This window comes from Castor canadensis, chromosome 11, assembly GCF_047511655.1.
Source record: "Castor canadensis chromosome 11, mCasCan1.hap1v2, whole genome shotgun sequence".
Taxonomy (NCBI): Eukaryota; Metazoa; Chordata; class Mammalia; order Rodentia; family Castoridae; genus Castor; species Castor canadensis.
Genome location: NC_133396.1, coordinates 128,540,635 through 128,555,315, shown reverse-complemented (window position 1 = coordinate 128,555,315; position 14,681 = coordinate 128,540,635). Strand labels below are relative to the sequence as shown.

Here is a 14,681-nt window from a genome sequence, read left to right as displayed (position 1 = left end):
AGTGCCTCCCAACTGGAGGGTTATGAGCAATTACAAATTATTCTTTGATAGCTGCCTAATAAGGTTAGGGGCCAGGCAGGCTTAGCAGTTGCAAGGAGCTCATGCTCTAGAGAGCTCAGAGAGAAGTGTGGACGCCCTCATGTGCCTCCTGGCCACAAGAGAACTTCTGTAGGAATGCCACCTTAAACTTGCGGCCCCAGCCAGCTCACTGCTGTGAGCTTCTAATCTCATGTTCCTTTTCAATCTGTTGCCTCTGTGAGTAGAAAAATCTCTCCCCTTTGGTATTCTGACAAGAGGGCCAAAGTGAGGAATTTGGATTCAGATTGTCCCTTTTATTCTTCAGAGACCCAGGACTATATATGCTGGTGGTTATCGCTAATAGTCGTAACCTACCTAATGGCTATTGTTAAAGAAGCTGCCTTGAAATTGCCATTCTCTTATGGGAGTTCCCTGGCAAGAAGAGATAGGGTGCTTATTGCCCTTCTGCTTAAAAGGATAAAATAACAAAAGTTCATTATCCCATCACTTGGGGGCCCTATACTGGACACTGGGCATCTTTCCAAGGTTTTGAAGCACTATTTTTAAAAATCATCGTCCTGCTCTTTTATTACTTTCTCAGGATGATGTGAAAAGGTAGGGCTGATTCTTCTTCTGATTAGCCTTCCTCAGAAGGCTAAGGGTGACTGGAAAAATGACAAATCTGGTCACCCAACAATAACAACAGAAATATCAACTGAATGCCCACTCTGCAAGTTCTCTGCTAGGCACTGGGAAGCAAGCAGTAGACAAGACAGGTGAATTCCCTGACCTCGTGGAACAAACACTGTAATGGACAGAGACAGAAAAAGTAAAATTCTGTATAGTAGTACAGAACCCTATATCCACCATGCGTTTTCCTAAACATACATACTGATAAAGTTTAGTTCATAAATTGATGACAATAACTAACGACAAACTAACAGTTATCACAACATACTTTAATATAAGTTATGTGAATGTGGCCTCCCTCTCTTTCCCCCTCTCCCTTCCTTCCCCCTCCCCCTCTTCTCCTCCCTCCCCTTTCCTCCCTCCCCCTCTCTCCCTTCCGCCCCTGCCCCACTTTGTCCTGTCTGTTTCTATACCACTACACCAGTCTGAATGAGGAGGTTTTGACCTAGGACCTCAGGTTCTTTTCAAACCTTATTCTCCATGATTCCCTGATGACATCTTAAAAAGGGAGGAGGGGGAGGAGTGTGATATTTAACACAGACAAAACCTTGCTTGCTTAACTCTTTGTAAGTCAGAGCAGTTGGACAGGGCGGCAGGGATGCCCTGGGGAAGGAAGGACGTAACAACCCCATCCCAAAGGAACCTGCAGAAACAGCATTGATTAGAAGTAGCAGGGACTCTGGCCGCATGTGATTGGGTAATGTAACTGATAAAGTATCAAGGCCTTATCTGATAATTCGTGTGCTGCTTTGTTCACCTGCTAGAAGCAAGGATGGCACCTGTTTAGTAGACAGGCCGACCAGAGCTCCTATCTCGAAGCAGTGGGGGCTGTTTGGCCAGGACTGGGCTCACATGTTCTGTTGTTCACTCAGGAAGAGCTTCTCCCATAGCCAGCCCCTCTCTGAAGCTGAGAACAGGGCTGCACTCAGTCTCCCACCCACCTCCAGCCCCCCACATCCTCACTTACACACAGCTCTGCCCCCACGCCTTAGTCAGCTGTGGCGGAGGTAACACTTGTCTTGCTGAGGGGGAAACGGCCGCCTCCCATTAACTCACTGTGCTGATGCTGATGTGAGCGCCCTGGTGTTCCCTCGCACACAGGCTGGCTGGTCTGTCCTGGTGACCTTGCTGGGGCCTGTGATCTAGCTGGGCTGATAGCTGTCTTATCCCTCCCACACTAGAGAAACTTTGACACTCATGGGGCTTCAAACTCACTATCTTTTCTCCTCAGAGCTCCGTTAGCAGACATGATTGCACCCTGTATCATAACATGCGAGAGCATTTTACTCTCTCCTCCCCCAAAGCCCCTGGGATGGGGTGGGGCCTAGTCCCAACACCAGATCTTGGTGCCTGACTGCTTGAGAGCTGCACCGGCTGCCAGACTTCCATCCAGCTGAAGGCCGAGGGTTGTGAGAGTTTGGAGGATTTGTATGTCATCTGTCAGGCTGTCCTCCTGGTCTGTAAATATCTGTATTGAGAGTGGGGGGAAGTGGCGGACATGGGAGATGGTGGCACACTGGCAGGCCACCCACTAGACCATATGGGTCTGGACTCCTTTTCTGACTTGTTCTCACCTCTTACAGGTAAGGTCAGACCAAAGGACCTTGTCACAGGCCCCTCAAGTTGACAAAACATTAGAGGTTGTAACCTTTTATTTGCAGGTTTCTAAATTTGTAGGATTTGTGTGTGGCTTGGTTTCGGATGTGTCCGAAATAACTTCTCTGTGTTGTAGTTACGGACTACTGGGGCCTCCCAGGAGGAAGGGGACCCCCGTGAGTCAGGTCACTGACTCACTGAGCTGGGGCCTCAGCTATCAGTTTGGCCCAGACCCCATCACCTCCCTTGTGCTAGAATGAGTACCTTTTGCTGTCACAGATGCCAGATCCCCATGACTGATCTAATTGTGTCTATCTTTGAATCTTTATTCCAGACATCCAGTTGTCATCCGTATCCAGTGAGGCCTCCTCTTCCTCCTCCTCCTGCTCTACCACCACAGTTGCCGGTTGTTGCTAAGGTGACCTCCACGGTGTTCCACCTCCATCTGGGCAAGTCAGTGTAAGCTAGGAACCTACGTACCCTGGACAACCACGTCCACCACACCCCCCCCTTTCTGGGGACACCAGTCATCGCGACACGAAGTCCGTCTTCTATTCAGTTCCCCCACCCTCTTCCTCTTCTCACTGCCAGGCTCCATACAGAAGGAAAGATCTAGGCTTGGGGTTGCTACTCTGAAGCCTGTTGCACAAGACATAGTCGATCTGTTTTCTAACTGGACCCCCCAAGACAAGCAAGAAACAGGAGGAAGCAGGACAAGGAGGCAGGAGACACTGATCCGTTGAAGGGACTCTCCACATCTTCTCTGGTTGAGGGACTGGTAACTGCAGGCAAAATGACGACCCCATCGGGACATTCCTTGCCGGCCAACTCGGTGGCCGAGAGCCGTGGAGGGGAGTTTGGCTGTACATTAATGGACCTGAGGAAGCTTATGGAGCTGCGTTCCACCGATGCACTGGCCCAGATTAATGTCCGCTATGGAGGTGTACTCAACATATGCAGTAGACTGAAAACCTCCCCCGTGGAAGGTAAAGGCCATTTCAGGGGTGGGGAACTGGAAGAAGGTGGCCAGGGTTTCCAGCTTCTAGGAAAGGTACATTTCTGGAGAGCCAACTGGTATGTTTTTGTCTGATGGGAAAACTATGGTATCTGTAGCCCTGAAAGGAGGGGAAGTCATGAAGAGCCGTTCTCTCCCAGAGATGATGCTTAGGAACTGTGATATTCTCTGAAGACCATTCCTTTCCTCATTTTTTTGGATCAGTATGCAGAAAGGAGAATTTTTTTTTTTTTTTTTTTTTTTTTTGGCGAGACGACTAGAGTTTGAACTCAGAGCTTCCCACCTGTAAAGTAGGCACTCTATTGCTTGAGCTACACCCCCACTCCACTTTGTTTTGGTTATTTTGGAAATGGTGTCTCACAAGCTGTTTGTCCAGGATGGCTTTGAACCACAATCCCCCTCGCCCAGCCCCAATCTCAGCCTCCCAAGTAGCTAGGATTACAGGTGTGAGCCACCAGCTCAGGGCTTGGTACCAATGCTTTTATCAGTAAATAATCGCCAAGTCCTTTATTCGACATTAGTGTTTGGTTATAAAAGAGCTTGAGATATAATTCTTCCTCATGCCGACCTTTAAGTATAAAGTGAATAATTCAGCTAGCCATTTGAGTGCTTTATTTTATACAAAACGATGAGAAATCATATCTTTGGGTCTCTTGTTCTTTTTCCATCATGGAATTATCTATAATTTTTTTAACCATGCCTGATACACTTTGGTGAGGGGGAGGGGGTAGTACTGAGGTTTGATCTTAGAGCCTTGTGTTTGCTAGGCAAACGCTCTACCACTTGAGCCATGCCCCCTGCCCTTTTGTGCTTTAGTTATTTTTCAGACAGAGTCTTGCATTTTTGCCCAGTACCAAACTTGGACTGAGATCCTACTACCTATACCTACTACATAGCTGGGATTACAAGCATGTACCACCATACCTGGCTTATTTATTGAGATGGGTCTTGATAGATTTTTGCCTAGGCTGGCTTCAAACCAGGATCCTCCTCCTGAGTAGTTAAGATTATAGATGCAAACCACCTTGCCCAGTCTGATTCATTTTTTTAAGTAGTGCTGGGGGTTGAACTCAGGGCCTCACACTTGCTATGGAAGTGTTCTATCACTTGAGCTACTCCACCAGTTCCTGATACTAGCCTTGGACTACATTTCTCCTGATATCAGCCTCTTAAGTAGTTAGGACTACAGGCATGAGCCATCAGCACCTGGCTTAGACTTTTAATATACTTCTTAATGTATTTTAAAGGGGAATGAAAAAAAATCCAGCTTCATGCATGCCTGTTGCAGCACAAACGCCCAGTCTACCAGGGCATTATGAATTTACCTCATCAAAATGTAGAGAGGACAGAGAAACTTGCTTTTTCTCACTTTTGTCCGGTTGTAGCATCTTTTTTGTGTGGGTGTAGGACTGGGATTTGAACACGGGGCTTTGCAGTTGAAAAGCTGGTGCTCTACTCCCAGTTCATTTTGCCCTGGTTATTTTGGAGATGGGGGGGGGGGGTCTTGAGAACTAGTTGCCTAGGCTGGCCTTGAACCACTATCCTCCCAATCTCAGTCTCCCAACTAGCTAGGATTACAAGCATGAGCCACCTGTGCCCAGCAATGGTTGTAGCATCTTTGCAGCAAATTCCTTCTTGGTCCTATATGTCATGCTGTCCATGGTTGAGGAGCAGGAGATAAAGCAAATATCTTGTCTTTAGAGGCCTTCAGCCTCTGTGCTCCTGTTTCTGGGCCTTCCTTGGAGGCCCATCATATTTCTTGCCAATTCTAAGCATTTTGACCCCTAACCAATGCTGTAAGTTAGTGACTTGGAGTCTAGGCTTTCTCCACCCTCACGGTGCTGGAGATTGAACCCAAGGCCTTCTCGTGCACAGTAAGCAGGCACTCGACCCCTAAGGTACAACCCCCGGAATGATGCTAGACTCTGCGATAAAAGAGGGGAGAGATTTTTACCTAGGTAAGTGCCTATTGCCCATGTCTTGTTCTCCTTGCAACCTAAGGGAGCTTCCCTACGTAGTCTCGTCATTTCTAGCACTGTTCCCTATCTCATAGGCTCTGAGTTCAAATATGAGCTATGCCACTTGCTAGCTAAATAGCACTGAGCAGTTTACTCAGCCTCCCTGAGTCTTTTTCTTCTTTGAAAATAATGTTGATAATACCCAACTCTTAGGCTCTTAGGATTAAAGAATGTAATTCGTGTACGTGTCCAAACTTACAATGGGCGTGGAACACATTAGTCTCAGATTAAAACAGAGTCCATGTGTCTGGGGTTATTTGTCAGAGTATCAGTGCCTGTGCAGTGCATGGTTCATCCTGTCCAATGAGGCTGCTGCTTGTATAACTGCAGCTTCTGTCTGCCCCTCTCGCTGCGTGATCTCAAAGAGACTTGGTTAAGATGGCAGCACGTACTTGTTTTCAGGTGGCTCCATCTCTTCCTTCTAGCTAGTGCCTTTTGGGCACTGCCCTCTTCTTGCCGGTGTGTTTCATTGTTCGGTGGCTTTTATAGCAGTGTTGACCTGGGGCATGTTTGTACCCAGTTATGTTTTCACTGAGATCAGGCCGGGCTTGGCCAACGCCTGTCAGAATTTAAGCAGGATCTTTCTTTCCCCTTCTTTTGCTGTTCTGGTCCAATGTTTCTCTTACAAAGAGAACTCAGCTTATTTGGAACCTGGGGAGCTCCTAATAGCAGGATCCAGGCTTTCCTCTGATTTCCCAATTTCTTTCCCAATCCTTCCTTGTAACTGTGGCTGTAGGCTCTCTGATCCCAAGAGAGCTTCCATTCCCAAAGTCAACATACATTCCACTTTTCTTCAGCATTGGAAATCAAATGTTATAGACATGGTTAATGCTCCTGAATTCTTTCCCAGACCTGGTTTCAATTCTATAGTTAAAAGTCACCTCTTATGATTTCAGGTGCTACTCTTGCTACAGGCGCTATATCCTTGGACTCCTACTTTGGCCATTATCCTGCTTCTCTAGATCACAAATATGTATCCTAATGTTTTACTTGTTTTGTTGTTGTTGTTTTAGGAAGGGTTGTGTTTTGTTTTGTTAGTGGGGCTGGGTTTGAACTCAGGGCTTCACACTTATAAAGCAAGTGCTCTACTGCTCTATCCACACCTCCAGTCCTAGTTTGGTTTTTGACATAAGGTCTCAGTTTGCAGCCCAGTCTGGTCTTGAACACTCAGTCCCCCTGCCTCAGCCTCTAGAGTGATGGGATTACAGATGTGCACCATCGTGCACTGCCTTTGATTTTCATGTAAGATTTACCAGTGCTTGTCCTGGAACTAGAGGGGCAGGGTGTCAGAAAACAACGTTTCATTAGTAAGTTTTTAGCCCACAGTTTTAGTCCACAGTGACCCCCTGGAGGAAGTAGAGGGATAGAAAAAAGAGACACAGAACAGCTAAGACACAGGAGTCCCTATCCAGACAAGAGTGATACTCGGTTGTTTTAGTTGGACAGGCAAGAAAAAGAGCATCGGTATCCAGGTGCCCCCTTGAGCTGGTGCTATAAAAAGCCATCCTGTTCGCAGAAGACCAACACAGGTGTCTAGTAGCCTAGCATAATTTTGTCAGCTGTGGAAAGCCCCTGCAGACTAACAATAGGAATAAAGATATTTACCTGGTGCTTGAATTCTTCCAGTTGGAAACCAATGTGAAATAAAACTGGGAAGATTGGAGCCAGGCATGGTGAGGACCACCTGTCATCCCAGTTACTCAGGAGTCCAAGGCAGGAGAATCCCATGAGTCCAATAGTTCAAGGCCACCTGGGCAACATAGTAAGACCCAGTATCAAAATTTAAAAAATAAATAAATAAAAGCACAGAATTTGTTTTGCATTTTACTGCCTGATAAATTGTGGGATTGGACAGAACACTCATGTTAATACTATTTTCCCTAAGTGTGCATGGGCTAGCTGAAGACAGAGTGGTCGCCCCAGTGGCCAATTTAGACTCAAGCAAGGCTTAAAAGGACTCTGCGACCACAGCAGCATCTGGAAAAAGGCTGAGAGTATGAGCAGGAGACAGGAAATTTAGGGGAACAAGAAGATGTGTAAAAAGATGTGTAAGAAGTTAACGTGCTCAGATATAAGTAAGCAAAGATTTCATTCTTTTTTTGGGGGGGTACTAGGATTTGAACTCAGGGCCTCACACTTGCTAGGCACCACTTGAACCACTCCACCATCCCCCCCCTTTTTTTTTAATTTTGGGTACTTTTGAAATAGATTCTCTCGAACTATTTTCCCAGGCTGGCTTCAAACCATGACCCTCCTGATCTGTGCCTCTTGAGTAACTAGGATTACAGGCAGGAGCAACCTCATCTGGCAAGATTTCATTCTTTATGGCTCTGCACAAATAGAAGTGATGATGTAGGACTGAGGCCCTGCAGCTCTCTTGGAATCAGAATGTACGCTGTGTTGCCTTGGATTTCTCTAAGAGAAAGTCTGAGCATTTTGCATGGATGGAGTCTTTTTCATTTGCTCTCTTCTTTCCTCATTCTAATCTCTTCATCTCCTTCCTTGTATTGTCTATTCTGCTTTCTCTGCCCCATTCCCACCCCTGCCAATCTCTGCAGTCCCCAAAGAGTGGAGCAGTTCAGTTGACTCGGGCTAGAAGAGAGCTCTTATCTTCTGAGTGGTCCCCGACATGTCTCATAGTCTCAGAAGTAGAAAAAAGCTTTGGTGAGTTCAGAATAGGAATCTCCCGTGGCTTGAGAGAAGGAAGAAGAGGTATTTCTCTTAGGTTCTCTATCCCTGTACGTGTAAGGATTCTAGATGAGAGATTCTTTGGTCTGGACACGAAATCACAGTATTTTTTCTTCCCCATAGAATTTTCCATGTTGGTCTTCAGCTATACTACCCTATTTAGGAAGAAGAATGATCTTTTCCAAGGAGGAGGTAGGCCAGTGGTTGGGGAGAAGCTCTGGGCTCAGACCAGGAAGGTCTGCGGGAGGAACTTTAAATAAACAGCAAGTCATTAACTGTAGGGCTTCTTTAAAAGACTAAAGACAATTTCTGTTGGATTTGGATCTAGACAAATGTGGATGGGGTTTTCCATTTCATGTTCCCTCCGTACCCTTCTGTATCTTTTCAACTCTGCAGTTGTGTGCAACAGTGTAATAACTGACAGCCTCCAGCTCATCTTTAGCAACATGCAGCCGCTACTTACAGCAAGGGGCACAAGGGTGAACATAACAGGCACTGACCCTCATTCCCCAGAGCTTATAGGCTAAAAGAAGTTACACACGAATGAAAGCTATTTTAGAAATATGTTGGGGAAGAGCATGGGTTGTGGGAGCACACGGTATGGGACCTAACTGAAGGGACTGCATGAAGAGGAAGAGGGCTTGGAAATTGGGAACAGAACCTCTGTACCATCTAGGGACTGTCTAGTGGCCACTCTGTGTGGTAATTGTATCACTTCCTGAATGCTCCAGGCTTCCAGTGCAAGCATCTTTGTCTTCCATAATTACTGACCAGGTGGCAGGTGTAGGGAGCCGAGATTGTTTGGAAAGTGGATGGAAGGAGGGAAAAGAATCTACCTAAAGACAGTCAGCTGAATTAGGATTCTGGATCATTAACTTCAGGATTTAGGCTAATATCTCCTGTCACCTTAGGATCTCTGGGGTTTTTACTGTCTTCCTGTCACTTTTTGAGGGCAATGGCATGTTCTACCAACAATCATCCATGTTGCCACTAGCTGGGATTGGGCTCTTCCTCAGCATAACAAGCTGAGATCCCTCCCTCCCTTCCTTCTTTCCTTTCCCTTCCTTCCTTCCTTCCTTCCTTTCCCTTCCTTTATTCCTTCCTTCCTTTCCTTTCCTTCCCTTCCTATCCCTTCCTTCATTTTCTCCCTTCTTTTCCCTCCCTCCTTCCCTTCCTCTTTCACTCCCTCCTTCCCTCACACCTTCCCTCCCTCCTTCCCTCCCTCTCTCCCTCTCTCCCTTCCTTCATTTCCTTCCTTCCTTCCTTCCTTGCTTTTTTTCCCTTTGGTGGTGGTGGAGGTCACACATGCTAGGTATGCACTTTGCACTGATAGCATCAGTCTAAAAAAAAATTGAATACATACCCCCAATAAATGTTCCTCTAAACACTTCTGTCAAACTATTAGTACTTCTGACACTAATATTATTTGCATAATAAGATATGCAAGCATAGACATGGATGAGGTAATTTTTTTTTTTAAATTCTAGTATTTTCTACCTCTCTCCAACAGAAGGATGCACACCCTACCCTTCAGAAACCACTACTTTAGGGAATGTCACTGTTTGGGGAAGAGGATTTTGGTGAGTGAATACAGAATGAAATAGATATGAGAGAAAGATGTGTAACTAGCTTCTTTGATTTCCTTTCCTCTCTTAAAAGATCATAATCTCTTCTAGAATATCAGTTTTGCAGAGCTTATCAGTTGGAGCTTAGAGGCATAGCCTCTGTTGATCTCTCTTCATGCCCTCTGTTCCATAGCCATCTCCTTGAACTCTTGCCCACCTCTCCTAGGAATGCCAGATCCTTTTGTAGCAATTTATCTGGACCTGGCTACAGAGATTTGCATTCTGTGGTCCCCTCTGCCCATCACACTTTGGGCAGATATGGTAGCAGTAGTTTAAGAAGTGAGAGAGACTTATGCCAAGAGGAAGGAGTGGATGTGGATAGCCCAGCTGAGACAGCTAGAAAGGGGCTGCTACACGGTGATGTTGAATTGTAGAGGCAGGGTCAGTAGATTCATTAAAGAAATTCTTACTACTTGATAGAGGGGTGGTTTTTGTAAAACTTGGGGAAGTAGGTGGTTGGGAGGTAGGTAAATGAGAGAGTCAGGAGAGTAAAAGTGCCTTCCCTCTGGCCCTCATCCACAGGGAACTTTCCAGACACCCCAGAAGTTCTGTCTGGTTTGAGTTTCATGCCTTGGCTGAATTAGGCCAGAACAGCTGTGGGCCTTCTCTTCCCAACCCAACCCCAGGCTCTGTGAATTCTTGCAACTCAGCCCCTCCTTGCCCAGTGCTGGGCTTCTGGGTTCACTGGCACAGTGCTGCCAGGCTGGGGGCAGAGAGAGCTTGTTGGGAGAGTGTGACTAAGCCTTCTGAACCTGAGGTTCCCTCCCTGCTTTCTCCCCTCCCCCAGGCCTGGAAACCTTTATGCTGCATTCCTTCCACAGCTCAGCAGCAACTCTTGCAAGTTGTCGTTAGTTCGCTTTGATTTTTCTTTTCCCCCTGCAGTGTCAGGGATGGAACCCAGGGCCTCCTGCGTGCTGGACAGGGGCAGCCTGTAGTTTGATCTTTAATCTTTTTGTTGTTGCCTTGCATTGAACCATCAGTGGGAGTGGGAAGAAAGATGGCATTCACTCCTTGGCTGTGGCGGATACTGTGCCTCTCCTTAGAAGTGGGGCTCTCGCTCTTTTTATTTAGCTCCGAGGTGTGAGCACTGGGGATGTGACTCGTTGGAAGGAAGCACATGCGTGCAGCATGGGAGAAGGGGGCAGAGCAGAGGGCTGAAGAGGCGGCTCCAGCCCAGGAGCTTTCTATTCCCTGTGTCAGAGCCAGGGTTTTCAAAAAAGACGAGAGCAGGGGAAAGGGGAGATGTGGATAAAGAGAGATGTCCTGAGGTTGATGTCCTGGGGAAGCCATCCACCTCAAGCAGACAGGACTTTGTGGAACCAATGAGGAAAAGTGTAGCAAAGAGGACTAGTGTAGTCCTCTTGCTGTGACCTTGAGTCCTTTGCTTTATCTCAGGAGAATCTAGCAGATGGAGAACACATCTCCCAGTCCTGGATGGGTTGAAGTAGGGAAAGTGTTCACTCCTTTAAAACATGGCATCTGGCTCACAGCGAGGAGTTGGCTCCATCCATCTTAAGCTACTCCTTCCTCTTAGTGTCTAAGCCAGGGTTTTAAGGTGGGACTTCAAAGATGCTCTTTGCTTTGGGTTTTATGCTGGTGGGTGCTGAGAATGAAGTGCACTTGCATGGTAGGCAAACTCTACGCTGAGCTTGAAAGTGTTCTGATGTCTGTTCTCAAGCACCAAAAGAGGACTATCTGCAAATCTACCTCGAGAAATGTATGCCTCACATCTATCTGTGGGAGACAGACAGCTGGGAAATCCCTCATGTTGTCTGACCTAGCCCCACCCTTTCTGGGGCTGAGCCGGTTCTGATAAAGGGTGCCTCTGCTTACACCATCCTTGGTGAGTGAAAGAGTCTGGCCTTGGCCCCTTCCTGCTCGAGCCAGGCCCCTACAGCCTGGGCTCCACTTCTCTCAGATTCTGGGTCCTGCACGGGCTCTTGGCATCCACAGATGTTCCACTCCTGCTGATTCCGGCCGCCCAGCCTAGGGTGGGGCGATGACTTCATGGCCTAACCTTCTCTTCGCCTCTCCCAGTACATGTGCTCAGTCTGGTTTTTAGGACCAGAGCACTCCTGGTTTGGGTGGAGCTTTCCCTTTCATGTTCTTGGGGACAGGTTTCCTCTCATTTTCCTGATGAATTTCTCAGGGAAACCCTTTTCCTGTGGTTCCAGCATTTTCTCCCTGCCAAGTCATCCTTCCCTTCTCCAGGAGGCTATGTAAGCATTTGAGAAGCCCCTGCAGATATCAGAGCCCCAAACAGTTTTCCAGGCTAGACAAGTATTTGTGTGAAATTACAGCTACTGAGATCAGTGCCTGAAAGCCTCTCCAGGGCTAAACAAAAGGAATGGAAAGCCCAAAATTGGGGATTGGCCACATGGCTTTCCTGAGCAGCACTTCAAGTGAGAGAGGCTTCCCAAGGCTACCCTTGCTCACAGCCCCAGCCTGCCCCACCCTGCTGCAGGGCATGCTGGGAACTGGGACTGACACTTGACTTCTTAAGGTAGCTGTTATATGAGCTCAGGGTAATTTAAGGTGGAACAGATAAGATGAGTAGAAAATGGCGAAAAGGAAACAGGTGAGTGACTTTGAGGGCATCAAGGCAAGACATCAACAACCTTTTGTGTTGTCTATAATATGTCTTGCTTCACTCACTCAGGTCCAAAAAAGCCCATATGGAGACTTTTTTGAGTACAGGATTCATGGGTTGGACTCTGACAGACCTGATGTCACCATCCCTGAGGACAGGAAAAAGACAGGACTAATCACCCCAGTCATAGGCCATGGGATCAGAGCTGGCTGGCTCAGAGGTACAGAGGAAGGCAACACATGGGCCTGCCCCATGATTCAGGAGGTATGGTGGCCAGCTACTCCATGTACTGGGGCTACAGGACATTCGCAGAGGCGACTCCTAACAAGTCCCAGCAAACCAGGACAAGTTGGTCACACTGGAGTGGAGCCTAGCTGCTCTCACACCCCAGCCCTCTCCAGGTGTCGGGTGGCAATCAGCTGCTTCCTATGTTGGATATAGACTCTCCCCCTTACTGGCTCAAGGAACTCCATCACCTCTCCAGGTCTTAGTTGGCTTATATGTCAAATGGGGTTATCAGTGGCTACCTCCTGTGATGTTTGAATGAGAAGGCTCGACTGGCCCATGTGGGACATAGTAATCAAATGTGAACAACTTTATTTATTACTCATTCATTCAGTTCATTCAGCAGATTTGTATGTGTACATCACACTACAAGTGGCTATAGGCCTGAGGAACAAAGACAAAAACTCTGCCCTTACAGAGGGGGAGAGATGAGCAAGAAATGACTAAATCCTTGGCACAGTAGGCGAGAAGACAATGGAGGGAAGCAGTAGATCAGGGTAAGGGAGACTGAGAGTGTCACGACTGTGGGCAGAGCAGCCTCACTCAGAAGGAGACACTTGGACAAAGACCCAAAGGACAGGAGGGGCAAGCCCTACCCTGGGAAGAGGAGATCTAGGCAGAGGAAGCAGCTCGTGCGGAGGCCTGATGTGGAAGCAGGTGTGGTACGTTCAGAGCAGAAGGAAGGCAAGCTGGGCTAGAACACCATGCACACAGTTATCAGGAGATCTGGAGGCCATCGTGAGGTCTTGCTGCCCAGTTCACTCTGAATACAAGCCACAGAGCATTTGAGGGGGTGACTGGTGTGCTTCCTTGGGTCTTCAAAAAGATCCTGCTGGCTATCGTTTGGGAATAGACTGAGAACAGAAGAGCATGGGTGGAAGAGAGAGACAAGAGAGCAGAAAGGGTGGGAGTCAGGTGATCATGAAGTTTTAATGTGAGCTGAGAGGGTAGGTGCTCTAAGATGGGATGCTTCCATTGCTCTCGTTGGGAATGGGAATTAGGCTGTTGGGATGTAGCTTAGTATCCGGTTTGCTGGTTTGCCCTCATAGTGGTCTACTGACCCCTGTTAAAGAAGGGATGGTCATCTCCCACTACACTGTGAATCCTGCTTCTTTGAAAAATATCCCAGCTAGATTAACAATTTATCAGAACTCCTATTCCCTCAAGTAAACCTGCTCCTCCAGCACAGTAATCCCACAGCTTTGGCACAGCCTTACCATTACTGGTCACCAGGGAGAAAGAACCAGCAAGGTCCTGCCCTCGGCTGCCCTGCCCCTGCCTGCCTGGGGATCCAGATGCCCTGCCCGAACTCTCTTTTCCCAGGCCCTTGCCTTCCTTTTCTACTGGGAACCTGACTTTGCAGGGCAGGCGGGGGAGGCAGTGAGCATCTGGGAAGCAGTTCAACTTGCTTCTAGGGCTTTGGCCAAACCCTGCTCCCCTGCTGAGCTCAGCTGTGCCATTTAGCTGGAGAGCAGGGTGAAGGCCAGGAGGCCCTAGATTATAGTCTCAGGCATCACCATCCAACCAGCTCCCTGCCTTCCCGTTAACACTAGCAAGTGAGAATGGTCTCCATGCCCTTAAATCCCTCAGTGCACAGTGTGGACACTGGATCATCCCCATCCACACTGCACCCCCGGGCCAGCTCCATGTCTTCGCTCGCAGACCCAGGAGTAGCTCCAGTTTTGTTTTTGATGGGAAATGAAGGTCATCGCAGACCCTGCAAACAGTACTCCCTTGTGTACCTATTTTCACATTTTCAACATCTTTTCCTGTCCTGATGTCTTCCTGAGATCTAACTCACGTTCTCCTCCTGCCATTGAAGGTCACATTGTTGAGTGCTATTGAGTGGAGAGGGGAAGAAGATGTTGGCCTTCATCCCATGCTCTGTTCCTTCCCACCAGTGGAAGAGCCCTTTCGTGTGGAAAAGACCTCTGGCACTGCTGCCTCCATTTTGGCCTTGCTCCTTCCAGGCATCTGCCTTTCCTTATTCTGTATCAAACCCAGTGGATCATCCCCTTCCCCTGGTTCTTACCATCCCCAGATGCTGACCTGTTTCAAAGACAAGGGTTGCCCCACCCTGCCTATGGGGAACCCATCAAACAAGCAGCCAACAGCTTCCAGTGCCAGCGCCAGGACTAATTTGCTGCAGAGTGTAA

General features: G+C 47.7%; 1 protein-coding gene across 4 annotated transcripts in view; it reads left to right on the top strand.

Moving 5' to 3' along the window:
• Positions 1-14,681, top strand: part of Atp2b4 (ATPase plasma membrane Ca2+ transporting 4) — a 90,483-nt gene that overhangs the window by 39,329 nt on the left and 36,473 nt on the right. For all 4 annotated transcript variants that reach the window (XM_020176113.2, XM_020176112.2, XM_020176115.2 and 1 more), the window contains exon 2: positions 2,639-3,290. In XM_020176113.2, coding sequence (XP_020031702.1) covers positions 3,098-3,290 — 193 coding nt within the window. In that variant the 5' untranslated portion in view covers positions 2,639-3,097. The remainder of the gene's footprint in view (positions 1-2,638; positions 3,291-14,681) is intronic.